Source organism: Balaenoptera ricei, chromosome X (assembly GCF_028023285.1).
Source record: "Balaenoptera ricei isolate mBalRic1 chromosome X, mBalRic1.hap2, whole genome shotgun sequence".
In the NCBI taxonomy this organism is placed as follows: domain Eukaryota; kingdom Metazoa; phylum Chordata; class Mammalia; order Artiodactyla; family Balaenopteridae; genus Balaenoptera; species Balaenoptera ricei.
In genome coordinates this window covers 6,184,878-6,212,268 of record NC_082660.1, presented here as the reverse complement: position 1 = coordinate 6,212,268, position 27,391 = coordinate 6,184,878, and the positions used below count along the sequence as shown (strand labels likewise).

Below are 27,391 nucleotides of genomic sequence, written 5' to 3'. Positions count from 1 at the left end.
GATTAGTAGGGAAGTTTGCAATTTATTTCCAGTATATGTCAATTAGATAAATAAAAAATGAACTGCAAATTTAATTATAATTGTTAACAGGCCCAGAGTAGCCTTAATCATAGGTCACTATCTTATGAGTGACGTGTTTTTTTGGATCCACAAGAGGCAAGCTGTAGGTCATGTGACTCATTAAACTTCTCAATATTAAAATTTGACCAACTGAGAATTAGGATCAGAAATTGGAAACATATAGAAGAACATGAGAAATTGTGAAATTTTCTTCTTGGGGATCAATGTCTTTTCATTTCCTAAGAGTCCATCCTAATATCCATGATAACTGAGAGGAGTGGGGCTTTTCAAGGAAATGCTCTTTCAAAAGTGAATTTTATTTTACTTGTTTGAAGGTAATAGTTTAGGAAGAGTGATATAGAACATAACAAGAAACCCTAACTAAAAAAAATTGGGACTTGGTAGTTCATAGACATACGGTAGGTAAAAGGAAGAAAGGGCACGAAAATGCACGGTTAATACCCCAGTGGGTGAGGCTGAGAGGTGGCCCAGCCTCACCTGGGAACAGGGACCACGGTCCGGAACCTGCCTCTCAGCCTCCGCTTCTGGAAGTGCAGTCCTTCCCGCCGTCCAGAGCTGACCTGCTGGAAGGTGGCCGAGTTCCGATGACTGATCCCTCAGAAGCCCGAATCATGTAAGGGTGCCATCTGTTAATTTACAGGGGGCGTTGTACTCACGGCTCTGAAATGCCCATGGAAATCATGTTCTCTCCCTGAAAAGAGATCTCACGTGACCCAAAATGATGCGGAGAAGTCCGACAGGTCATTGTGGTATTTAAATGAGGGACCGGCTTATGTGATTCAGCACTTGACAATTTCAGATGACGATATCTTCACGTAGCACGATGAGCGCATACAACTGGCCTACTCTCTGCGGGAAAGCACGTGCTACTCACTGCCTGCCTGATGTCTGCTGTCGCATTAGTGATGGACACGTTTTTCCCTTCATAGATGTTAATACCACCAATTAGACCATTTAGGGCCATGTGATGTCACATGTACTATATTTTGATGGATGTTTGAATTCTAAGACAACAACCTTATTTCTCTTAATTCCGAGTACTTGTAAGGGACTTTATTATCATACCTGCAAGCCATAAAAAAGTGCTTTAAGCATTTTGTCAGGTTGATTTTTCTCACAACTTTTGGTGGAAATTTACTCATGGAAGATTTAGGATAAAATCAGAGAAATACAGGGAATGCCAATTCATAATCCTTCCAGGTGTGTGCTAACACGAGCCTTTACAGCTGTCTTCTCTCTGTAAGGTGGTATCTATCTAGTAAGGAGTGAGGGGACAGAATTATTCATTTTCTTGCTACTGGAAAGCATCCAATAATGGGATTAGGAATACAATTTCAAAAAAAACGCGTTTGTGCTTCTGTATGACATTTATTTTGATCCACGGTAAAAGTGGATTTTCAGATGCTAAAGATGTAGAACGATTTGTGATCTTAGACAGTCCGGGCAGACATCAGAGAGGGGCTGGTGTGCTTCAGGAGGGCACAGCCGCTGTGCAGGGAAGCGGAGAGGCGGCGAGGCTTGTAACAGCGTCTGTGTGTGTCCCTCCACCTGCAGTCTCAGAATTCTGTGACCCTCGAGCCGCTGCAGCCCAACTGCGTCTACACGGTGGAGCTGCAGGCTGTCACCTACTGGGGCCAGACGCGCCTCAAGAGCGCCAAGGCCTCCCTCCACTTCACGTCCACACACGCCGTCCACAACAGTAAGTGCTCCGAGTGCCTTCTTCTCACTTGCAGTCTTTACCTGGAGAACCTTCACACCAGTGTACATGGAAATATGTCCTTTGAACTAGGATGTGTACAAATTTTACCTTTGAGTTTTTCTTAGGATTTTTATCCGTTTTATGTGCAATATTTCGGTGTCGTAATGGAAATTTAAGAAGAAAGCGTGTCTCATTCGAACAAATGTTTATACTTACATGATTTGGGGTCCTTATGCGTATGCGTACTTGTTTTTAAGGAGGACCCGTACAGTTAAACTGTTAGAAACTGTTGCTTCCCTCCTAAGAATGCGACGTGCCGTTTTTTGTTTTTTGTTTTTTTTTTTACTGGTTTTACACAGTGGTCACAATTACTGCCAAAGGCTACCTAATTCTCCACTGGGGGCAGTGACTAAATCATTCCCATTCCCGTTTCCTTGTTGCCAGTGGTTCTAAACTAGTCTGTTTGCCGTGAACTGAGCAAAGCAAGAGGAGAGTCTTATGAGACACTCATCTCTGAGCTGGAAAATGCGTGACGTGGTGTTTCTGGCTTTGCTCCGAGGTGGGGACTGCTGAGAAGAGCTGCGGGGAAGCTCCTGGCCAGGGACCTGGGGACGGGCAGATAGAAGGCGAGCCCGAGAGAGGCCGCCAGGGGTCTCCGCGGGTGCTGCTTCCCCAGGCTTGCAGGGTCCCGTGGGATCTGCCTTTCATCCCGGCACGGGGCCTGGTCAGACACGGAAGGTGTGACAAGCTTGTTGAATTTAGGAAAGGCAAGGCTGGCTCCGCATTGTTAGATGCAGGGATTGCCCATAATTATCTTCTACCACTTGGGAAACAGTACGATCCAAACGAGCAGGTCCATTTGAAATGATGCTTTCGAAATAGTTCCAGAAACAGAGCTTCCTACCTATTTGAGAAATAGTCCTTTTGGAGATTAAATGGATTTGAAAAGTCTACTATTTCTATGTATAAGTTTGCATACAGTACAACTTTTACAGAAAAATTCTCATGGAAACATTTCTATGTGTTTAGTAACTTCACTGATTTTTTTATCAATATTTTTTATTGAAGCAGAGTTGATTTACAATGTTAATTTCTGCTGTACAGCAAAGTGACTCAGTTATACACACACACACACACACACACACACACACACACATATATATTCTTTTCCATTATGGTTTATCCCAGGAGATTGAATATAGTGCCCTGTGCTCTACAGTAGGACCTTGTTGTTTATCCATTCTCTATATAATAGTTTGCATCTGCTAACCCCAGACTCCCACTCCATCCCTCCCCCACCCCCTCCCCCTTGGCAACCACAACTGTGTTCTCTATGTCCGTGATTCTGTTTCTGTTTCATAGATAGGTTCATCTGTGTCATATTTTAGATTCCACATGTAAGTGATATCATATGGTATTTGTCTTTCTCTTTCTGACTGACTTCACTTAGTATGATAATCTCTAGGTCCATCCATGTTGCTGCAAATGGCATTATTTCATGCTTTTTGATGGCTGAGTAGCATTCCATTGTATATATATGTACCACATCTTCTTTTTAGCCATTCCTCTGTTGATGGGCATTTAGGTTGTTTCCATGTCTTGGCTGTGCTGTGCTGTGACTGTGCCTGCTATGAACACAGGGGTGCATGTATCTTTTCTGTATCTTTAAAATTTTTATTTTATATTGGAGTCTAGTTGATTAACAATGTTGTGTTAGTTTCAGGTGTACAGCAAAGTGATTCAGTTATATATATACCTGTATCTCTTCTTTTTCAAATTCTTTTCCCATTTAGGTTATTACAGACTATTGAGCAGAGTTCCCTGCACTATACAGTAGGTCCTTGTTGGTTAAAACCACCGTTACACAATTCAGTTTTAACAGCATTAATTTGTGTGCCTAATTTCAGCTTGACTGTTCTTAGGGAGGTCCAATCTTACAGTTTGTAAACAGGACCAATATGCCTGTTATATGATTATGAATCAATGTCGAGAGTAATTTTAGAGTCAGATTTAGTAATATCTATGACAACATTTATGGAGCACGTGGCATGTTAAAGGCAAGATACTATGCGTTAGAGACAGCTTTCAGCTGAGAGGAAGAATGAGACATAAGTCAATACTAGTGTTATAGGTGTCATGAAACATGGCCAGAAAATCCTTATATTCATTGGACAATAAATCACAAATGTAGAGTTTCGATAGCTTAGTCGCTTGTAGTCATTTTTTTCTTTAGCCTGGTTGCACATTATGGTCAACTAGAGAGTTATTTGTAAAAATGCTATTTGTGGGGTACCATGCCCAGAGATTATAATTCAATGGTGGCAGGAGGTGGCAGGGTTGGGGGAAGATGCCTCTCAATTTCTTTTTTGAATTCTACTGAAGTATAGTTGGTTTACAATATTGTGTTTAATTTCTGGTGTACAGCAAAGTGACTCAGTTTTACATATATATTCTTTTTCATGTTCTTTTCCATTATGGTTTATCACAGGATATTGAATATAGTTCCCTGTACTATACGGTAGGACCTTGTTGTTTATCCATTCTATGTATAATAGTTTGCCTCTGCTAATCTCAAACTCCCACTCCACCCCTCCCCCACCTCTGCTCCCCCTTGGCAACCACAAGTCTGTTCTCTATGTCTGTGAGTCTGTTTTTGTTTCGTAGATAGGTTCATGTGAGTCATATTTTAGATTCTACATATAGGTGATATCACTTGGTATTTATCTTTCTCTTTCTGACTTACTTCACTTAGTATGACAATCTCTAGGTCCATCCATGTTGCTGCAAGTAGCATTATTTCATTCCTTTTTATGGCTGAGTAGTATTCCACTGTATATATGCACCACATCTTCTTTATCCATTCATCTGTTGATGGACATTTAGGTTGCTTCCATGTCTTGGCTATTGTAAATAGGGCTGCTATGAATATAGGGGTGCAGGTATCTTTTTGAATTACAGTTCTGTCTGGATATATGCCCAGGAGTGGGATTGCTGGATAATATGGCAACTCTATTTTTAGTTTTCCGAGGAACCTCCATACTGTTTTCCATAGTGGCTGCGACTTACATTCACACCATTCATTGATTTCTTTAATGCAGTCTTCCATTCATTCATCAAACTGTGTCTAATGATGGGAATAATTACTACCTTATACCATTGTACACTGTATTATAGTATAAAGATATGTACACTGTAGGATATATATACTGTATAGACTGTACGTTATATAGTATATGTGTACCATGTATTTATATGTGTATGTGTGTTCATGTATATACACACATGCGTACATATACATGTGCAAACACACTCATACACACACATTACTGCAGCCCTAGACACATTTCGATCTCCGCCTTCAAAGCGCCTACTGTTGAATTTGGGAGATAAACATGTCAACATGATTACACAAAGACCAGTCCGTTGCACACAGAGCTGCAGGGAAGCTTGGCGCAGACGGACAGACGTGGCGGTGGGGACCCAGAGCGCAGCGCTCCTCCTGGGTCCTGAAGAATGGGTGCTCCGTGGGACACAGGGCACAGGGTGTCACCCCGCACAAGCGCAGAGTTGGAAGAGAGCATCGTTTGTGCAGAGAATCAGCTTGGGGGTGGGGAATGGAGGGGGGGCAGTTCCCTCCGTGGGAGACCTCAGTGACTCCCGTGGGTGTCATGACCATCCACGTGCGAAGGCCACCCGGTGTCTCCCACCTGATGCTCCCTGAAGGCAGAGGTGTGTGTTCAGCTGCCTGCTGAGCACCTCCACTGGGATGGCTAACAGGCACTTCGCATGTAACGTCCCCAAAACCAAGCTCTTCACTTCCCTCTCACACCTGTTCCTCTCCCAGGCTCTCCTGCCCCAGAAGTTCCCACCGTTCCCCCTTTTGCTCAAGCCATCCATAGAGGTCATTCGTCATGCTTTGCTCTTCTTTCTCTTCAGAAATCCAGTTCATTAGAAAGTCCTTTTGACTCTAATTTCAGATTCTGCGTGGGATCTGTCCAATTCTTGCCCTTGTTCAGCCCATTGTCACCTTATAAAATCTCCTAATTAATATTTGTTTCCACTCTTTCTTCAATATCCATTTTGTAGACAGCTGCCAAAATATTCACCATATCACAGATTACTCTCCTGAGTTCCACTCTCAAGACTGTCACCTACATCTTCTCTTTGCAAGTCTCCAGGGATCTCATCCTTTATTGCTTTCCCATGTTTTCCTCCCCAAATGTCTTCTCAAACCAAAATCCTTTGAACGTCTGCTTCTCCTAAGACCCTTTTTTTTTTTTTTTTTTTTTTTTTTCTATTGGTGGTGGGGATTTCCTCTATTGTGTAAAATAAGTTTGCCTTTTAGTCTCCTGGCTTTTCCAGTAAACAACATTCCTTCCCCATTAGAGACTGGTATGGGATTGCAAACTCCCATAATTTAATATGTGTTTCTGCCCACAACCAAGAACAAGGAAAGAAGAACCCAGCTTCGGCTTGCCATTGCTGAAGTCATGTCATCGAGAACCTCTTCATGGTCCAGCCCACAGACACAACTGTTACAGACTCTGGGTCTCCAGACCACATCTAGGGCTTTCTTCTTCTTCCTGGAGCATCTCCCCCCACACACCTGGTGACATCCTCTTTAATTAGCTCCTTCTCCCTTCCTCTCAAGTATGATTACAAACCCTTCTCTCTCACTTTAAACCATATGGCATCACATAGTCTGAATTCTTCCCTCTCAGTGAGCCACTCAGATCCCCCCAGATACAAACACATCTGTCCTTCACCCCTGAGTGTCTTCCCCTGTCCTCTGGAACCTCCGGTGGAAGTGTCCTTCCTTTTGCACATGACAGATTCCAGTCTGTGGGGTCTAGACCCATCCCTTAGAAAGTACATCCGCTGAACTAAGATCTCATCTAGGTCAGAGAACAGGGACTGTCCGCCTGTGTGCCCACAGCAGCCGTCAGAGCCCACGCGCTCCAGAAGCCTAAGCGTGGCCTGTAAGCACTGCTTCAGGAACACCTGTGAAACCAAATCAGTCAGGTATTCCCGCTCTTACCTACGCACTCAGCCAACTCCTCTTCCCGCAAGACGCTGGTGCTGAGCGTTAAGGTCACTTTCTAATCATCTTTTAACATGAGGTAACGTTTTACCTGACCAATAGAGATATGATAGTTAACCTACCAAAGGCCACTTTATGCTAGGATTAACTGATGCCTGTCATGTGGATTCAGAAAAATAAAAAAAGAAGGGATAGTGCAAAGTACCTGTCATAATACATATTATTTGGGTGTCAGCGTAGCCGACAGAAGAGACTGGTTTTACAAAGGATGAGGCAGGATATAGCTGAATACGTATCAGGATGTTCTTTATAACCCAATGTTGATATATAATCTCATAAACACTAGTATATGACTTTTACAAGAACACTATATATTTCATCATGAAGCAACTAGAAGTAAAGAATAATTACAACTTTATAGTATAAGCAAGGGAAATTATATTTTATAGGAATGAGTGTAGTAAATGTCAGCATATAAATTACTTTTTGAATTATATTTTTCCAGGTCTGCGGGCTGCTAGGTGTTTTAATGATATATATTTCGACGCAAGCAAAGCCTGAATGTTCATACAGTTTTATAAAAGGGTCCCTTGAAGGAGGAAAGACATAACGCTATCTTTAATGGAAATGTAACTTGCTTTTTTGGAGGCAGGGGGAGTATTTCCAGGGTTGGCAGATTCCAAATGTTTTTTATAGTTGCCCCATGCAACTGGAATATACTTCCAGCTCTCCAAAATAAAAATGGGGTGGAGAGAAAATACTCTGAGTCGCTCAATCTGAAAAGGTAATCAAAGTTTTGACATCTGGGGAAGTAGCATAGTCACTCAATTCTTTTAACTTTTAGGACTATTAAAGAGTATAAATAAATCAGACCTCACACCTCTTCAGAATGTGAAGGAATGAATTTTATTCCATTTTTGTTTCCTGCTGAAAGTGGAGGACACACTCTGAGTCAAGAATGTCCTCCCAGGACTGAACTATCACGTCTGTCCCTACATGGCGGGTGGGGCATGTCCATGCGTGTCTGTGCTGGAAATATTCAATAAAGCAGCAAAGATTCAATCTTGAGATATATATATATATATATATATATATATATATATATATATATTTATACATATATATATATAAATATATATATAATATATATATAAAATATATATATATATTCAGACGTTCTTACGTCTGTAATGAGAAATGAATGTCTCCATGGCATATAAAAGACAGCAGGAAGACAGAATTCACAGAGAGATTAAACACGGTTATCTAAACTGTCTTGGTAGTCTGCTGGCGACTTCTTCCCATCACAGGTTCTTAAAGGAATTAGAAGCATAAATGGGCTTGTGAAAATCTTAAGCCTTTAATTAAAAAAAAAAAAAATGCTTTAGGTGTAAGCAGCAGGATTCTGTAACCGCCTGGTAGTGTCAAGAAAGGGATGCATTTGGGGGCGGAGCCTTGTGAGGGCTCCGCGTCCCAGGCCCTCCTCTGGGCTCCAGGCTCGCTGCGCTGGTGTCTGCAGGCTGGGAAGCAGCGCCTCCTGCCATCTGGTCTCGGCACATTCCTGGCCCCCAGAGCTCTTGGAATTTCCTAAGTGAGGAGGAGCGAGAAAGGTGTCTTCTGGGATGTGAGAGAGGTGATTGGCGAGAACAGCTGGGGATGTGGGTAGTCACCAGAGGAACCAAGGGGTGACTGGAAGCCTGGAAGTTTCAGTCTCCCCTTCCCACCTCCACCTGCGAGCTGAGGACGGAGGTCAGTCATCAGTGGCTGGTAATTTAATCAGCACGCCTGTGTGATGACGCCTCTGTAAAAATCCAAAAAGATGGGGTTCAGAGAGCTTCTGGGGTGGTGAACGCGGGCTGGGGGAGTGACTCCCTTAGACCCTCAGACGTGGAAGCTCCGCCCCCTCTCCCCACACCCCGCCGTGTGCATCTCTTCCATCTGCCTCTTCCTGACTTATATCCTTCTTTTCCCGCTCATTTTTCATGTATCTAAATCAAATTTTATACTTAGGCATTAACTTTGAAGATAGATGTTCTTGTTTTCGTGAGCTAAGTATGAGCTTACATGACAAGCAATATTGATGTGAACATTTCTACACAAGTTTTTCTACGTTATAGATCCTCATCCCTAGAACAGTCTTTTTTGTTACTGTTGTCTGTGGTTTTGTGTTTGTTTCTTTTTTTAAATTGAAGTATAGTTGATTTACAATGTTGTGTTAGTTTCAGGTATACAGCACAGTGATTCAGTTATACACATGCACATATTCTTGTTCAGATTATTTTTCATTATAGGTTATTACAAAATATTGCGTATAGTTCCCTCTGCTATACAGCAGGTCCTTGTTGGTTATCTCTTTTATACAGAGTAGTGTGTATGTTTTAATCTCAAACTCCTAATTTATCCCTCTGCTCCCCCCGTTTCCCCTGTGGTAACCATAAGGTTATTTTCTATGTCTGTGAGTCTGTTTCTGTTTCGTAGATAAGTTCATTTGTGTCATATTTTAGATTCCACGTGTAAGTGATATCGTATGATATGTGTCTTTCTCTGTCTGACTTGCTTCACTTAGTATGATCATCTCTAGGTCCATCCATGTTGCTGCAAATGGCATTATTTCATTCTTTTTTTATGGCTGAGTAGTATTCCATTGTATATATGTACTGCATCTTCTTTATCCATTCCTCTGTCAATGGACACTTAGGTTTCTGAGTTATATCCTTTTATTATAAACGGGTAATCTAGCAAGTAAAATTTTTCTCTGAGTTCTGTCAATTGCTCTTGCAAATTATTTGAATCTGAGGAAGGGGTCTTTGGAACCCCCCCATCTATAGCAGGTCATCAGAAGAACTGGTGACAGCCTGGACTCGTGACTGGCATCTGAAGGGGGGGGCAGTCTTATAGCACTGAGCCCTTACCCTGTGGGATCTGATGCTGTCTGCAGGTAGAAACTGTCAGAATTGAGTTGAACTGTAGGACACCCTGCTGGGGTCTGAGAATTAATGGTGTGGGGAACCCCTCATACACACATTGGATTCGGGTGCAGAATCCTTAACCTAATAAATGTCTGAGTTATCCAAACATTCATCTGAATTATTTAAACTAAAATATAAGTACCAACTAATGTAAGTATCCCATTCCTTTTAGTCAGATCCATTGCATGGACGGTTTGACAGGCACACCCCTGTAAGGAGAAGTACACATTCGATGTACTTTTTCTTCTGGGTCCTCAGTTTTCCTTTCCTTCTCCTGATTCACCGCAGGTCAGCATTTCTCTGCATTCATCCTCATCTTTCCCTCTTCCTCCCACCTTCCCAAGAATGCAGACCTCACAGCTCTATCGGAAAAGTTTTGATAACACATTTCTGACTGCTTTATAATCAGTACAGCTTAAGCTGTTATCTCTCAAAGGGCTACTTGGAATTCTGAAAGCAGAAAAGTCTTGTCTCCAAGGACGGAATTTCTAAATGTGCAACTTCTAAAATCAATGAACTGGTAAAGGAGAGATTTGAGGGCAGGAATTTTCGGTATACTTCCTACTAAGCCATATACATTCTCATCTGGCTCTCTAAAGATGGAGGAACATAAGATGCTGGTACTTCTGTGAAAAGCTACCTATACTGTTTTCATGAGATGGTATTTTACTATTACTTCATGTACTTCATAACTGCAAACAAATCTATCTATTGTGAGAAATACTACTTCCACCTATTACTGAAATCAGAGCATCTTTCCGGGCTGGTGAATGTATGTTGATTCCCAATTTAAGTTCGGGGGATTCCGTGTAATACATACAGTCTACTTTTAGGTATGCATTCCAGCGAGTGATGAAGGGGGAGGTGTCATCAACTTGAGCGGGAAGGAACGTGTAGTCACGTTACATTTTACTTTAAAAATCAGGCACTAAATATGAATGAATAGCAGAGTGAAATTAAATACACTGGGATTACTATCAGGTTACAGATTTATTTTTAACAAGTAAATCAGAATGTTGTGCTTTGTTGTAGAAGAACAACTTGGGAAAACTAGAAAAAGTGTGATGCAAATACAGCCTCCGTTTCAAAGACGACGGCCCACTCGCCTCCTGGAAATCGGAGCTCCATTCTATCAAGACAACCAGCTGCAAGTGAAGGTGTACTGGAAAAAGACCGAAGGTGGGCAGATGCTTCTGTTTATTTATTGTTGTTCTTGCTAAGTTTTAGTTTATATTGGAGTCGAGTTGATTAACCGTGTTCTGTTAGTTTCAGGTGTACAGCAAAGTGATTCAGTTTTACACATACACGCATGTATTCTTTTTCAAATTCTTTTCCCATTTAGGTTATTACAGAATACTGAGCAGAGTTCCCTGTGCTACACAGTAGGTCCTTATTAGTTATCGATTTTATATACAGTAGTGTGTATATGTTAATCCCAATCTCCCAATTTATCCCTCCCGGCCACCCTTCCCCTTTGGTAACCGTAAGTTTGTTTTCTGTGCGTCTGTTTTTGCCTTGTAAATAAGTTCATTTGTATCATTTTTTTAAGATTCCACACATAAGCGACAGCATATGATATTTGTCTTTCTATGTCTGACTTCACTTAGTATGATCATCTCCAGGTCCATCCATGTTGCTGCAAATGGCATTATTTCATTCTTTTTTATCGCTGAGTAATATTCCATTGTATATATGTACCACATCTTCTATATCCATTCATCTGTTCATGGACATTTAGGTTGCTTCCATGTCCTGGCTATTGTAAATAGAGCTGCAGTGAACATTGTGGTACATGACTCTTTTTGAATTACGGTTTTCTCAGGGTATATGCCCAGGAGTGGGATTGCTGGATCATATGGTAGCTCTATTTTTAGTTTTTTAAGGAACCTCCATACTGTTCTCCATAATGGTTGTACCAATTTACATTCCCACCAACAGTGCAGGAGGGTTCCCTTTTCTCCACACCCTCTCCAGCATTTATTGTTTGTAGACTTTTTGATGATGGCCATTCTGACTGGTGTGAGGTGGTATCTCATTGTAGTTTTGATTTGCATTTCTCTGATAATTAGCAATGTTGAGCATCTTTTCATGTGCCTCTTGGCCATCTGTATGTCTTTGGAGAACTGTCTATTTAGGTTTTCTCCCCATTTTTTTCACTGGGTTGTTTGTTTTCTTGATATTGAGCTGTGTGAGCTGTCTGTATATTTTGGAGATTAGTGCCTTGTCAGTCACATCGTTTGCAAATATTTTCTTCCATTCCGTAGGTTGTCTTTTCATTTTGTTTATGGTTTCCTTTACTGTGCAAAAGCTTTTAAGTTTAATTAGGTCCCATTTGTTTATTTCTGTTTTTATTTTCATTAATCTAGGAGGTGGATCAAAATGATTTTGCTGGGATTTGTGTCAGAGGGTGTTCTGCCTGTGTTTTCCTCTAAGAGTTTTTATATTTGTTGTCTGCATTGAAGAGCGCTGTGATGTAAGGGTGCTTGTGCAAACGTCACCGTCAAGCCACACTATTGATATTAAGGAAACAGTAGCTGAACAAAACACATGCATGCTTTTAAAAAATTATTATTAAATGCCTTGCTCTTCTGAAGTCTGAATGGGTTGCCTTTGATTCCAGGGAATCTGTATCATATACTGAAATCTGCTGCTTACATTTTATCATTTCAGGGATATTGACCTGTCTTCATGTCTTTCCTAGAAGGCTGATCTTGTGTCCCAAACACTTAAGACAGTCATTATTTTGCACTGTAAATTCTTGTTCTAAATTAAAAGACCTATAATGCAAATAATTTGGAAAATAGAATAAAAAAGCCGATTCTCTTCTCAATATCATTTCATGGAAATAGCACTTTACTGGATTTTCTTTCAGAAGTCTCCTATACCCCTGTTTCTCACTCAGTTGTTTTATATGTATATGTGTGTGTTTGTAAAAGCACAACACATTTTCATAAAATACTAATTTGCATTCTATATTGTTAGTATTTTTAATAACATTTTTAAATGGCTGCCTTGATGGATATTATGTGTCATAATGATTCCACTATAGTCAAACATTTAGGTGCCTTCAGAATTTCCATCTTATAATCAATACTGCAATGAACAGTCATCCTTAGAATAGATTCTTTTTTCTCTTTGGGATAAATTCCTTTTGTTTCTTTGTTTTCTGTACTCTTAGAATATTTATTTTGCATTACTGAAATAGTATTTTTAGAGTTACTTGACATATATTTTTATATTTATCACTTCTATGCATTTTAAGACATAAACTATTTTAAGCAAAAAACAATAGATTGTTTCAAGAATTCAGTTTTAAATATTCTTCTTATTTTTCTGAAGTGCTATTTTACTCAGGGTATCGGCTCACAAGCCATTGGGGATATTGGTGTTGGAGCTCTTCTTGTTCCAGAATTTTCTTCCAAGCTGCTGAAATTCATTCTCTAGCTAAAATAACATTACCAATCATGTTAATGTTTTATTACTATCATATGTTAATTTAAATTAAATTTTATTTATTGAATATTAATTATTAAATTAAAATTATGTTAATATATCCATATTATGACATTTAATGATAGTTTTAAGTTAATATTAAATTGTAAAATTTATTTGATCTATTGTACAGTCAAGCCCTCCACATCAGTGGGTTCTGTATCTGCGAATTCAACCAACTGTGGATTGTGTACTATGTTTAAGATTGGCAGTTGGTTGAATCCAAGCATGCAGAACCCAGAGATACGAAGGGCTATCTGTGGGACTCGAGCAGCCTCGGAATTTGGTATCCAGGGCGTGGATCCAATCCCCACTCCCCAGTGTGTACCAAAGGATGACTGTATTTATCAATTTCAAATTAGAATTGTATGTCAATGTGACATATTAATATTAATAAAACAACATATTAATATAATACTGAAGATGTACACATCTTATGTAAGGAAATGAAAAGGTATACACACAGGAGGTGCAAACATCTTAAGCACAGAATAGTAACCACCGTTTCCTGACTTCTAAAATTGAAGATTTGTTTTACGTGTATTTGAATGTATACAGATGGAATCATACAGTTTGCATTTGTCTTCTCACAGTGAACACTGCATGTGGGAAACCCGTCCATCCTGTTGCAGGAAGCAGTGATTCATCCATTTATATCACTGCATAGTCGTCCCTGGTACAGCAGTTGATGGAGATTTGGTTTGTTCAGATCTCTTCAGCAGTTGATGGAGATTTGGTTTGTTCCAGGGATGGGCTATTCAGAATGGCCCTGCTGTGAACAGCCTATGAATCCATGTCTCTTGATGCACATGTGTACCTATTCCCCCACAGAGGTGGGATTCTTAGGTCATAGAGGATGTTGACCTTTAGAAGATACCGAGAATTTCCAAAGTGGCTGGACCAATGCACATTCCCACCAGGAGGGTAAGATGGTCCCCACTGCCCCCCATGAGGCATGTTCCGTCTTTCTCAGTTGAGCCTTTCCGGTACGTGTGACGTGATGGCTCAGTGCTGTTTGAATTTGCATTTTTCCGGCCATCCAGGCGTTGAACACCTTTTCATAAGTTTACTGGCAATGGAGCTCCTGTTTTTCAAGGCACTTTTCAACTGTTTAGCCAGCCTGACCTGCCAGAGTCCTTTATATGTGGAGTATATGAGTCATCTGCTGGTTTCATCTCAGTATTTTCTACTTTTATTTTTTTCACATTCTTAATAGTTCCTACTTTTAGAGATTATCAGTTCATCATTTTGTTTCCTTTAGGCTTATGGCTCTTTGTGTCCTGTTTAAGAAATCTTTGCTTATGCCAGGGTCACAAAGATACTCTCCTTATCTCCTAGGAGTTATACTGTTTCATCTTTCTCTAGCTTTTACCCAGATTTGATTATTGTTGTAAGGAGCTAGTATAGGGCATCAATGTCCTTTAATTTTTCTTTCCCTCTTTTTATCCCCCAAAACAAAGAACTTTTTATTGAAGTATTAGTTGATTTACCATGTTGTGTTAGTTTCAGGTATACAGCAAACTGATTCAGTATTACATATATATATGTCTATTCTTTTTCACATTCTTTTCCATTATAGGTTATTACAATATATTGAAGAATATAGTTCCCTGTGCTATAAAGTAGGACCTTGTTGTTTATCTACTTTATATACAGTAATTTGTATCTGCTAATCCCAAACTCCTAATTTATCCCGCCCCCACCCCCTTTGCCCTCTGGTAATCATAAGTTTCTTTTCTAAGTCTGTGAGTCTATTTCTTTTTGTAAGTAATTTTATTTTTATAATTTTTTTTACATTCACATATAAGTGACATCATGATATTTGTCTTTCTCTGACTTCACTTAGTATGATCATCTCTAGGTCCATTCATATTGCTGCAAATGGCATTACTTCATTCTTTTCTATGGCTGAGTAATATTCCATTGTATATTTGTACCACATCTTCTTTATCCGTTCATCTGTTGATGGACACTTAGGTTGCTTCCATGTCTTGGCTAGTGTAAATAGTGCTGCTACGAACACAGGGGTGCATGTATCTTTTTAAATTATAGTTTTGTCTGGATATATGCACAGGAGTGGGACTGCTGGATCATATGGTAGTGCTATTTTTAGTTTTTTGAGGAAACCCCATACTGTTCTCTATAGTGGCTGCACCAGTTTACATTCCCACCAACAGTGTAGGAGGGTTCACTTTTCTCCACATCCTCTCCAGCATTTATTATTTGTAGACTTTTTAATGATCGCCATTCTGACTGGTGTGAGGTGGTACGTCATTGTAGTTTTGATTTGCATTTCTCTAATAATTAGTGATAATGAGCATCTTTTCATGTGCCTATTGACCATCTGTATTGTCTTCTTTGGAGAAATGTCTGTTTAGGTCTTCTGCCCATTTTTGGATTGGGTTGTTTTCTTGTTATTAAACTCTACGAGCTGTTTGTATATTTTGGAAATTAAACCCTTGTTGATTGCATCATTTGCAAATATTTTCTCCCAGTGCATAGGGTATCTTTTTATTTTGTTTATGGTTTCCTTTCTGTGCAAAAGCTTGTAATTTTGAGTAGGTCCCATTTGTTTCTTTTTGCTTTTATTTCTATTGCTTTGGAAGACTGACATACGAAAACGTTTGTACGATTTGTGTAAGAGAATATTTTGCCAATACTCTATCCTAGGAGTTTTATGGTGTCATGACTTATATTTTAGTCTTTAAGCCATTTTGAGTTTCTTTTTGTGTATCGTCTTAGAGAATGTTCTAATTTCATTCTTTTACATGTAGCTGTTCAGTTTTCCCAGCACCACTTATTGAAGAGACTGTCTTTTCTCCAATGTATATTCTTGCCTCCTTTGTCATAGATTAATTGACCATAAGTGTGTGGGTTTATTTCTGGACTTTCTATCCTGTTCCATTGATCTATATTTCTGTTTTTCTGCCAGTACCATAGTATTTACTGTAGCTTTGTAGTATAGTCTGAAGTCAAGGAGCTGTGATTCCTCCAGCTCTGTTCTTCTTTCTCAAGATTGTTGTGGCTATTTTTGAGGTCTTTTGTGTTTCACAGACATTTAAAAATTTTTTGGTCTAGTTCTTTGAAAAATGCCATTGGTAATTTGATAGGGATTGCATTGAATCTGTAGATTGCCTTGGGTAGTATGGTTATTATAACAGTATTGATTCTTCCAGTTCAACAGTATGGTATAACTGTCCATCTCTGTCAACTTCAGTTTCTTTCATCAGCATCCTGTAGTTTTTGGAGTACAGGTCTTTTGCCTCTTTAGGTAGGTTTATTCCTAGGTATCTTATTCTTTTTTTTTTTTCCCCTCTCCACAGAAATCTTTAGTAAAAGGCAAAAGATTTATATGATCTGAAGAGAAACCAGAGTATGAATGGTATTTTATTCTTTTTGATGCAATGGTAAATGGGATTGTTTCCTTAATTTCTCTTTCTGATAGTTTGTTGTAGTGTACAGAAATACAACAGATTTCTGTATATTAAGTTTGTATTCTGCAACTTTACTGAATTCATTGATGAGCTCCAGTAGTATTCTGGTAGTATCTTAAGGGTTTTTTAATGTATGGTATCATGTCATATGCAAGCAGTGACAGTTTTACATCTTCCTTTCCAATCTGGATTCCCTTTCTTCTCTGATTGCTGTGGCTAGGACTTCCAAAACTATGTTGAATAAAAGTGGCAAGAGTGGGCAACCTTGTCTTGTTCCTGATCTTGGAGGAAATGCTTTCAGCTTTTCACCATTGAGAATGAGGTTAGCTGTGGTTTTGTCGTATATGGCCTTCGTTATGTTGAGGTAGGTTCCCTCTATGCCCACTTTCAGGAGAGTTTTTATCATAAATTGATGTTGAATTTTATCAAAAGCTTTTTCTGCATCTATTGAGCTGATCATATGGTTTTTATTCTTCAGTCTGTTAATGTGGTGTATCACACTGATTGATTTAAGGATATTAAAGAATCCTTGCATCCCTGGGATAAATCCCACTTGATCATGGTGTATGATCCTTTTAATATACTGTTCGATTTGGTTCGCTAGTATTTTGTTGAGGATTTTTGCATCTATGTTCATCAAAGATACTGGCCTATAATTTTCTTTTTTTGTGGTATCTTTGGCTGGTTTTGGTATCAGGGTGATGATGGCCTCATAGAATGAATTCGGATGTGTTCCTTCCTCTGCAGTTTTTTGGAATGGTTTCAGAAGCACAGGTATTAACTAACTCTTCTCTAAATGTTTGATAGAATTTGCCTGTGAAGCCATCTAAATGTTTGATAGAATTTGCCTGTGAAGCCATCTGGTCCTGGACTCTGGTTGTTGGGAGTTTTTTAATCACAGTTTCAATTTCAGTACTGGTAATTGGTCTGTTCATATTTCCTATTTCTTCCTGGTTCAGTCTTGGGAGACTGTACCTCTCTAAGAGTTTGTCCATTTCTTCTAGGTTGTCTATTTTATTGGCATATAGTTGCTTGTAGTAGTCTCTTATGATTCTTTCTATTTCTCTGGTGTTGGTTGTAACTTCTCCTTTTTCATTTCTAATTTTATTGATTTGAGCCTTCTCCCTTTTTCTTCTTGATGAGTCTGGCTAAAGGTTTATCAACTTTATCTTTTCAAAGAACCAGCTTTTTAGTTTCTTTGATCTTTTCTATTATTTTTTTAGTCTCCATTTCATTTACTTATGATCTTTACGATTTCTTTTCTCCTACTAACTTTGGGGTTTGTTTGTTCTTCTTTCTCTAGTTGCTTTAGGTGTAAGGTTAGGTTATTTTTAGATTTTTCTTGTTTTCTGAGGTAAGCTTGCATTGCTATAAACTTCCCTCATTGAACTGTTTTTGCTGTGTCCCATAGGTTTTGAATCATCATGTTCTTGTTTTCATTTGCCTCTAGGTATTTTTTTATTTCCTCTTTGACTTCTTCAGTGATCCATTGGTTGTTTAGTGGCATACTGTTTAGTCTCCACATGTGTTTTTTTGCAGTTTTTTTCTTGTAGTTGATTTCTAGTCGTCTCATAGCCATGTGGTCAAAAAACACAATACCATTTTTCTTTTCCTCTTCATCTCCAACTGATTTAGTGTCATTTACTTGAAAAGTAATTCTTTCTCCAAAGCCCTGTGGTGCCATCTTTGCCCTAAATCAAACATATATGTGCAAGTTAATTTTTGAACTTTCTGTAGAGTCAACTGGTGTATTTTCCATCTTTGTGGAAATACCACATTGTCTTAACTACTGTAAACTTATAAATATTTTAAATAATAGTCCTCTAGTTTTTTACTTTTTCAAATTATCTTGACTATTCTTGGCCCTTTGTATTTTTATATAAATATCTGCATTCGTTTGTCAATTTCCACCAACACCTTCTGAGATCTTTACTGAGATTACAGTTAATCTCTGTGTCAATGACTGGAGAATTCACATCTTAAAAATCTACAAATATATCATTTTTTCAGGATTAAAAGTTTTCTCTCAGCGGTGTTTTATATCACATAGATGCTATAATACCTTCTAACATGATTATTTCAAGGTATTTGTGTTTATCTTGATCCTATCATAGATGGCATACTTTTCCTCCATTTCATTTTCTAATTTTTGTTGCTGGCATATATAAATATATTTTATTTTTTTATATTGATGATATTTTATATTTTTATATTGACTGTGAATCCAAATATATTGTTATATTACTTTGTCCATTAAAGCATTTCATCTGATGATTGTTTTCCATTTTCTATAAAAACAATCACATAGTCCATAAATAATGAGAATTATTTTGCTTCTTTCCCCTGTCTTAACACTGGCTGAGACTTTGAGTACAATATTGACTAAAAGTGATGATTGTAGACATAATGTTTATTTTAAAAATTTTTTTGGCTGTTTCATTTCTGGTTATTCAAAATAAGGATTAGTCAGAAGCACTTTTTTTCCTTGCTTTCTTCTTGGTTACTTGGTTGCTTATTTACTAGTAATTCACCAGAATATTTATATGGAAACAAGTTAACAGTATTATTTACAACTAAGAAAAGTCACTGCAAACAAGTGTCTGTAAGCAACTATTATAGGTAAAACATTGTACAGTTGTAAAGTAGTACTTGGACCAGAATAACGTAGAGTTTAAGAATAAGTTCTTAAATAAGGTTGGGATCCCCTAGAGAGAAGAGGGACCAGGACCGGGCGGGAAGGAACTCCACAGTTTCAGGACAAAGGGGGGTGATGCAGCAGAGGACAGTGCAAGTGAGTGCTCAGAGGAACTGGAGAAAACGGGGAGATTTGCGACAGAAGCCAAGGCGGGCAAGGGGTTTTAGAAGAGGGAGGGATGTCAGACACTGCTGAGACTGCATGTAAAGTGCCGGAAACGTGGGCCTGCAGTGATCACTATTTAAATCCAGTGATGGCACAGTGGGACCACTTCAGTCAATACCTCTGCACCATAGGGTGAGGACTGGCTTAAAGGTAACTTATGAAAAGGTTGTGGAGTTTGTTTTTTAAAAAGCTACATTATGCTACTGATTTTAAAATGAAAGGGGACACAGTGGATACTCACTACTGACAAGAGTGTGTATGTGAAGATTCGTGTAGTCACTACGATTTATTTGTGACCCCCTAACCAGTACTGGGGGGCGCTTGTGTGGTCCTTTGTGGGGATGCTCGTGCAGGGAGTGGCGATGGGCTTGAGTCACCCCACGTACACGTTCCCACCTGAAGCTGAGGGGATGCTGCCCTCTCGTTTCCGCTCTCATACTGGCAACACATCCTTTGCACGGTCTGTTTAGTGCCGTGGGTTTCTGGTCTGTTTTGTTGCATTTTCTTGCTCTTTGTTGGAGAGTTGTTCTGGTTAAAGTGGCCCCAAGCATAGTGGTGGAGTGCTGCCTGGTGTTTCTCAGCCTTCTCAGTGAGAAGGCGACACAGTGCCTTCCGATGAAGATGTGCGGCTGGCTTGTGCCCCTCCAGGTGTGAGTTCAGTGTGAAGGAATCAGTAATACGGTGCATCCAGAAGAAGGAAGAGAAAAATTGCTGATTTATACATGAGGCTGCCTGTGAGGTGCTAGTCACATTGGTAGTGTGTGATGATGAAGTTCTGAAAAGGTGAAAAAGTGGCTAAATTTGTCGTTTTTGAGATGGTGATGGATGAAAAAAAAAGTACAGTGGAAGCGTTATTGTGATACTGAAAGCAAAAGAAATTTACCTCCTGCTACCCAGGATCATGAAAATATTTTCAACTAGAGTTTTTTAAGTAAAGAAATATTACAATTAATTATGACTTTATAAGAAATATATATTAAGTAAGTTTTTAAAAAACATACATAAAATAAGATTATGTATTGATTGGCTGGCAAAAATGTGGTGACCAGAAGCTCACAGGAAACTAACACTGTATTTCTCCAAGAAACAGCCATCCAGGATTTGCTAATTCGGCATTCACGGTGATTTTCTAAACCCAACTTGCGTGAATAACGAGAACTGACTGTGTAGACCCACATGAGAAACGCATGCCAGTTCTTGATTAAGCTTGGAAGAGTGTGGACTGCTGTGTGTGTGTCTGAAAAAGTGCCGTGAAGGACAGCCTGTTCATTTTAATCATGTTTTAAAGAGTGGGTTTTATTCGGCTTTGGTGAAGGCAACAGATCCAGAGACAACGGCCACTGAGAAGGTAGTTTGTTACTCACAGCCTCCAGGAGCAGGGACCCTCCACACCACTCGGGCCACGTGGGGAAGCACGAGGGTCGGTCAGGAAGCAGGAAACTGTGCTCAGGAGCCTTTACTCTGGGGAGTAGGAAAGGCAAGATGGTCTCAGGATTGGCTAGTTTGGATACTTTCGGTGGCTCTGGCGCAGGGGCTGTCCCCAGCTGCCTGGCACCTGGCCCTGGGGTGACGAGGGTGGTGGCCCAGAGTGTGAGGGCCCCATAGAGGAGGTGCTGGGGAGGGGGCTCTGGGTCGGCTGGTCTGCACAGGACACATAGGCCTGCGGGTGCGTTGTTTGCTATCTGGGCAGTGGCCACCCTGGGAGGGCAGTCCCGGCAGGGTCGGCAAGGCTGCAAGATGTCAGAGCATCACAGATACAGAAAACAAAAAGGCATGATTAAATAAGAGGCAAGCTGAATGCAAGGGCAATTGAGGGCAGGGATCAAGGGTGTGGTTTTAGAAGCGCTGAGTTTGAAAAGCATCTACATGGGACAGGAAGTTGGGAACACCAGCTCCCCCAGGGAACAGCTCAGGTGAAGGTAGAAACGCAGAGCCGTCTTGGAAAGCCTTGGGCTTCGGTGAAATTCTTCACGGAGGTGGCAGATCCAGAGAGAGCGGGCGTGGACTCGGGCAGGGCGGCGTTGAGAGCTGAGGGGTCCAATGTGTTGCTCGGTGCGTCCTCTTAATGAAAACACGATTATGCTGTCAGATATGTGTGGGGTTCTTAGGAGACCTGGAGCCACGGGTATCAATTACACATCATAGAACTGGAGTGCAGCAAACTGGAACCCAGCCCTGGCTGCTCCAGACCAGGGAATGTCGGTCCTGCTCTGTGCCCGACTTTGGAACTTGCTACTCTGTCCAACACGGGAGCCACGAGCCCTGTGGAGCAGCTGAATTTTAAATTGATTTCAGTGATTTAAGAATTTGATTCCGCAGCTGCAGCAGCAATGTGGTGACGAGGGGTCACCACATACAGAAGCTTTCGTCATGGCAGACAGTGGTGTTGGACGGTGCCCTGCCCACCGTTATCCACACCGACCAGGCCCGGTGCCAGCCTCCTTCCAGGTTCCCCTCCGAGGTCAGCTCCTCCGTGAGCTGCGCCAGCGCTTGAGTGACAGTCGCAACCCTCTGCCAGGACGCCGTCCCTCTCTCGCCCTCCGTGTCCAGCCCCCTTAGGATTTAAGAGGCGTGAGAGCAGCTGCTCCTGGGAGGTTACTTCACTACGATGCCTAGAGCGGCACCACTTGTTGAAAGAAAGGATATGAATTCACTCAATGATTGACTTCAGACTTAATGTATAACGTACAATTCGTTTCTAAAAAAAAAAAAGCCCTTGATGTCTGCCATGTAAAAAGTTAAAACCCTCTAGTCAGGGGGTTCCCCTTTTAGCTAAATACCATTGGGGCCCGCTTGCTTGCTGTTTATTTTCTCAGATTGAAAGTTCTTCTTTTCTCGTTCCAAAGTGCTCGGAGCAAGTTCCCACCAGACGCACCCAATTTCATCCAAGAGTTTTCCCCTCGGAAAACCTCCATCAAACACTTGGCCTGAGCATTCGCGCAAGATGCTAATCACCCAGGGAAGCAATGCCTTTCACACGCGGGGACACACTGGCGTGATTATTCAGCCCAGGATTGCCCGGACCTCCTTTCCCACACTCAGCGACCGGCTTCTCATCACGGTGTCTGTTTTTCCACTCGGTCGCCCAAAGTAAAGACGCGTGCAGCAACCGCGCTGCTCCAGCTGGAAGTGGAAACGTTTAAGGAGCCCGTGTGCTGGGCTGGCTTTGAGAGCCGGCCTTGCTTCCGTAGCGATCGCACACACCCACTGCAAGGGTGCGCTTACCGAGAGGCTGGCCACCCGGTATCTTCTGATGAGGGGACCCTGTCACAGCGAGGCTCGAGACGGAGCACGTCTGAAGGGCCAGGTGGAGGGAGAGGCTTTTGTTCCTGCCTGGGCTTCACAGCCTCTCCATCAGCTTGGTCAGAAAAATGTACGATTCAGAGACTTGAGACGAGTCTCTCGTATAGCCTAGGAAATGAGAGAATGGCTGGCTGAGTGTTACCCTTTGTTGGGGGATTTACTGACTGTGGACACCATGGCTAGGTTATTCTCCAGACCTCTGTGGAGTCATTTTGCTATGACTTGTCTAATTATTCTTTTCTCTGTGGGTCTCGTATTTCAATTCACTTTTCCTTTGATGGTTTATTACTTTTTCCCCCGACGTCACTCTGGTCAGAGTTTCGGGAGCCCCACCTCCTCTGGCTGGTGTCCGCACTTCTGGATCACCTGCAGGACGCCGTCCTTCCCCCTCCTGGTCTGTCGTGCTTTAAGAACTTGCGTGCACTGTGGCTTGCAGACGTTCTTTCTGCTGATTGGCTGGTGTTGACCTTACAGAGCCCGGTGGCAGTCGGTATCACGTGCAGTGGTTTCCAGAAGTCTGTGCCCACAACGAGTCTGCCGGGGCGGAGGCATCCTCGGGCATGACCCAGGTGAGGAGGTGGCCGACGTGCCGGATTCTGAATGGCTTCTAGACTCACCTGATCGGGGGACAAAGCTGGACAGAGAGAGGTGCAGGCCGTGTGCCAGTGGGTAACTCGTCCTCACCGGGCTCCCTACGGGACCCACGACCAGGTGGGAGCGGGAGACCCAGGGTCACCTGTTCACTCATCCCTCGGCCCTTCACAACCTCACACGTCATCAGTCAGCACAGGGCGGGCCCTGAGATGCGGACATTCAGGACACAGCTCGCGGGGAGCTCCCACGACACAGGGGAAACGCTGCCAGCCTCTGGGTGTTTCATCTTAATTGCACGAAAGCTCTGAATTGTTTTCTGGATTTTGACTTGGCACCATGACCTAAAAGGTCTCATTTCCCCGGGGAATTTCTATACGACACTATCATTCATCATCTCCTTTGCTGCATCCCTAACTTCCACCAACTCGTCCAGGTAACGAAAGATACGGCCCGTCCTGTGACGTTCTGCCCTTAAGGGTCCCAGAGATGCTCCTGCTGCAGCTCTCGTACATGTGCACGAAGCCCTGACAACTACCCCCTAGAATGGGCACGCACACCCAACAGCCAAAGGCGAGGAAACCTCGCACAAGCTCGTTAGGCCCGTCAGTGTCAGCTCTCCTGTTAGCGTAAAGTTATACCCTCAGCCTCTCACTCCGCCGCAGCTGAGTCTGGTTTTCGTAATCCACTTTAATCGCAAAGTTCCGGCCGGCAGCAATCACAGCCCTCCCAGAAGGGGAGGAAATACACTGCTCAAGAATGTCTTCCTTTCCGTAAGGAAAAACTCACAGCTAAAGCACGCCTGTGTCTCAGAGAAGCCCGAGTTAGCTTATTTGCATTAAAAACTTAGGTGTCTATTTACAGCTTTACCCGCCGCGCTGCCTCCCACCTCCCCCCGCTGCTGCCAGCTCACCCAGGCTGGTCACGAGGGCTGCAGGTCAGCTGCTTTGACGTGGAAGCACTGCCATCCTGTCGGGCTCTGGAGCCTGTGTCCCACCCCGTGGGAGCCTCTCACAGTTGTAATAAATGAAAGCAGGGCCCCTGTCTCCTTTGCGCTTTTTACGAAAGCCGTGTTGCACACGTCCCATATATAGGAAGACAGCTTTGGTGGAGGTATGATTTCCTCTCCTGCCAATTTCGTACCCTCGTGAGATTTACTGTTAGCGTATTCTCTCTCTCTAGGAAAATTACATGATTCTTCAAGATCTGTCATTTTCCTGCAAATATAAGGTGACCGTCCAACCCACACGGCCAAAGGGCCGCTTGAAAGCAGAAACCGTTTTCTTTACGACCCCGCCGTGCTCCGCTCTAAAGGGGAAAAGCCACAAGCACGTCAGCTGCCCCAGTGACGCAGGTACGTTTCATGCAAACTTCCAAGGTTGCGGCTGTGATGTTGGCAACTCTGTACACATTTCCAGACCGCATTTCACAAGACCCTACAAACCCAAAGTATCCCCCTTTCTAAACTGCAGCGTGACGGCCCCGTTGGGAGGTAACATACGTGTGAAGGCACGCGTCACTTCCTCATTGCAACAGCTTTGGCGAGACAGCCTTTGCTGGCGTATCAGCCCTTTAGAAATGAAGCCAAGGGTCTGTGTACTGCTTGTGCGTTTGGCGCACTTTATGTAAATGATTTCACTTTTATCCCGGCCCTCTGCCATGGGCGTTACCTCGACACGCTTTCCGAACGCCCCGTCTTTACCTTCCCAAGCCTCCCCTACAACGGGGGCAGCTATTCTCAGACGCAGACCCCTGAGCGCCTTCTAGTAACTTCTGACAACTCTTGTAGTACCTTGAATATTCACCCGTCTCACTGCCGTCTCTCCTGTTCTCTAAGTGGCCAAGTCCCGCCAGATCACAAAATGCTTCCTCCGTCTCCCACCCGCAAAGCAGGACTCCCAACGTAGCCCGCAAGGGTCGGAAGCACTTGGCACGAAGGTGCAGGGCTGAGGCTGCCTCCGCACAGGTCGCCGGGGCGACCGCCTGACCCCGCGCTCCCGCCCCTGCCCCGGAGAGCGGGAACCCCACGGGACGTACCTGCCGCCGAGGGCCCCTGCGCGCTCTCCATCCCCTGACCCGGCCTTCCTCTTCCCGCTGCTCCAGGTCACGTTCATTCCAAAGTGCACGCCAAGCCCGAGAACCTCTCGGCCTCCTTCGTGGTGCGGGACACGAACGTCACGGGGCGCTTCTCCTGGAAGACGAGCAAGGCCGCCGTCCAGCGGCCCGTGACCGGCTTCCACGTGACGTGGGCCGAGGCCACGACCGAGAGCAGGCAGAACGGCCTTCCCAACAGCATCATCTTGCAGTCCCAGATCCTCCCGGCGGTGCGTGCCCCTCCCTCCCGGGCCCTCGGGCCGGTACCCGCGCCGCGGGGTGGTCACTCACTGTTGGCGCCCACGTCCCATCACGCCGGGGCTAGTTGTTGCGTCGCGTGTGTACGTTTTCTTCTCCCGAGTGTATTACTTCGCAAGTACTGAAAGACACCACAAGTGCTGCTGTGAACAAACGGTCGTCTAGATGAACCGTGATTACTGGAGCCCCCTCTTCAGCACACGTCTCCTGTCGACATGCGATGCACGTGGTTTAACCGTTTTCTTCTCCTTTGTGAAGCCCGTGTCCCTCTGGCCCGAGTGGACAGGCCCCGTTTGAAGGGTTAAATTTGGGGAAAAATAACTAAGAGAACCTTGTTCTTTCTCTTTGTTTCCCCGCTTCAAATCTGGCCAGAGCCCATAATGAGTTGGCCTGTCTTCCAGGCCACTAATTAATTCCTTGGCTTGGGAAAAAACCCATGTATGGGCTTTTACCCGCTCTACAAACGCTCTTAGAATACCCAACTCCTGCTCCAAAAAGAAAAAGAAAAAACAAACAAAAAAACCCTTAAATCCCGGCAGGAAAAATTCCATGGAATTGGAAAGTAATTTTTCTATGTGTGTATATATTAGGTTTTATTGAGTTTTGAGAAAAATGTGTTGGCATAAACACTGTTGGCTACGGGCACCGACAGATAGATACTGCATCTTAAGGAACACAGTGGGCTCGCTCACGGAAATGTGGATTATCAAGAATTCTTTAAACCATGGGAAAGTCTTAGGTTGAGGAATACAAAATGCGGTCCCAGGGGTGAGCCCAGAGGCTGGCCCCGGCCCATCTGAACTCTGCAAGTGTCCCCAGCTGCCAAGAGCTGGGCTCTCAGTGCCGAGGCCGCCCGGCAGGGCAGGACCCTAGCAAACAAGGACAGACGTTCGACCGACCACACTGGGGCGGCAAAGCAACCGCACCCGCGTTTACACGGTGATCGCGGGCGGGCGGGAGGAAACGGGCAGAGTGAGAGAGTCCATTGTGTGGCTCTGTGGTCAAGAGGTGCCTGACGGGCGCGTCCTCTCCTGTCCCCCCTCAGGATCGCTCCGTGCTCACGGTGCCAGGTCTGCGGCCGGCCACCCTCTACCGTCTGGAGGTGCAGGTGCTGACCGCGGGCGGGGAGGGACCCGCCACCATCAGGACCTTCCGGACCCCCGACCTCCCGCCCTCGGCTGCACACAGTGAGTGCTGGGGCCCCCCGCGAGCCTTGGGGACACAGAGAGAGTCTTGGTGAAAAAACGAAAATCAACAGATCACTGCAGGTTCCTACGGATAGGGAATTCTCTGAACCTGAACTTCTTCCAGCCCTTTGTATGTGCTTTTCCTGGCGGCCACGCCTGCTGCCCGCAGCCCACCTTACACGCTTCCTGGCCCTGCTCCCTCCTCCCTCCCTTCCTTTCTGTTACTGCCTTTTCCATACTTCCATTTTTTCCCCTGCATGATGCATGCTTTCTCCTTGTCTGTCTTTTAACCACAGATACACATGGTGGGGGGGGGGAAGAAAAATCTATCATCTCATATCAATCTGAATTTTTTTTTTTAAATTAAGATGTTTAAATTAAG

The 27,391-nt window shown here is 42.9% G+C and overlaps 1 protein-coding gene, 1 long non-coding RNA gene and 1 pseudogene across 18 annotated transcripts in view; 1 reads left to right on the top strand and 2 right to left on the bottom strand.

The window, feature by feature from the left end:
* Positions 1-27,391, bottom strand: part of LOC132356824 (uncharacterized) — a 551,323-nt gene that overhangs the window by 17,607 nt on the left and 506,325 nt on the right. For 8 of the 17 annotated variants that reach the window (XR_009500095.1, XR_009500102.1, XR_009500103.1 and 5 more), the window contains 3 exons: positions 25,508-25,943; positions 20,941-21,037; positions 8,005-8,622 (listed from right to left, as the gene is read on the bottom strand). This is a non-coding gene — a long non-coding RNA (uncharacterized LOC132356824). Of the gene's footprint in view, positions 1-8,004; positions 8,623-15,036; positions 18,408-20,528; positions 23,514-25,507; positions 25,944-27,391 lie in introns of those variants that run through there. The other 9 variants (XR_009500099.1, XR_009500096.1, XR_009500097.1 and 6 more) reach the window with 8 other exon arrangements.
* Positions 1-27,391, top strand: part of ANOS1 (anosmin 1) — a 190,004-nt gene that overhangs the window by 161,340 nt on the left and 1,273 nt on the right. The window contains exons 8-13 of the mRNA XM_059909897.1: positions 1,636-1,780; positions 10,823-10,969; positions 23,354-23,448; positions 24,653-24,824; positions 25,574-25,794; positions 26,868-27,009. Coding sequence (XP_059765880.1) covers positions 1,636-1,780; positions 10,823-10,969; positions 23,354-23,448; positions 24,653-24,824; positions 25,574-25,794; positions 26,868-27,009 — 922 coding nt within the window. The remainder of the gene's footprint in view (positions 1-1,635; positions 1,781-10,822; positions 10,970-23,353; positions 23,449-24,652; positions 24,825-25,573; positions 25,795-26,867; positions 27,010-27,391) is intronic.
* Positions 16,567-16,659, bottom strand: LOC132358072 (U5 spliceosomal RNA; annotated as a pseudogene).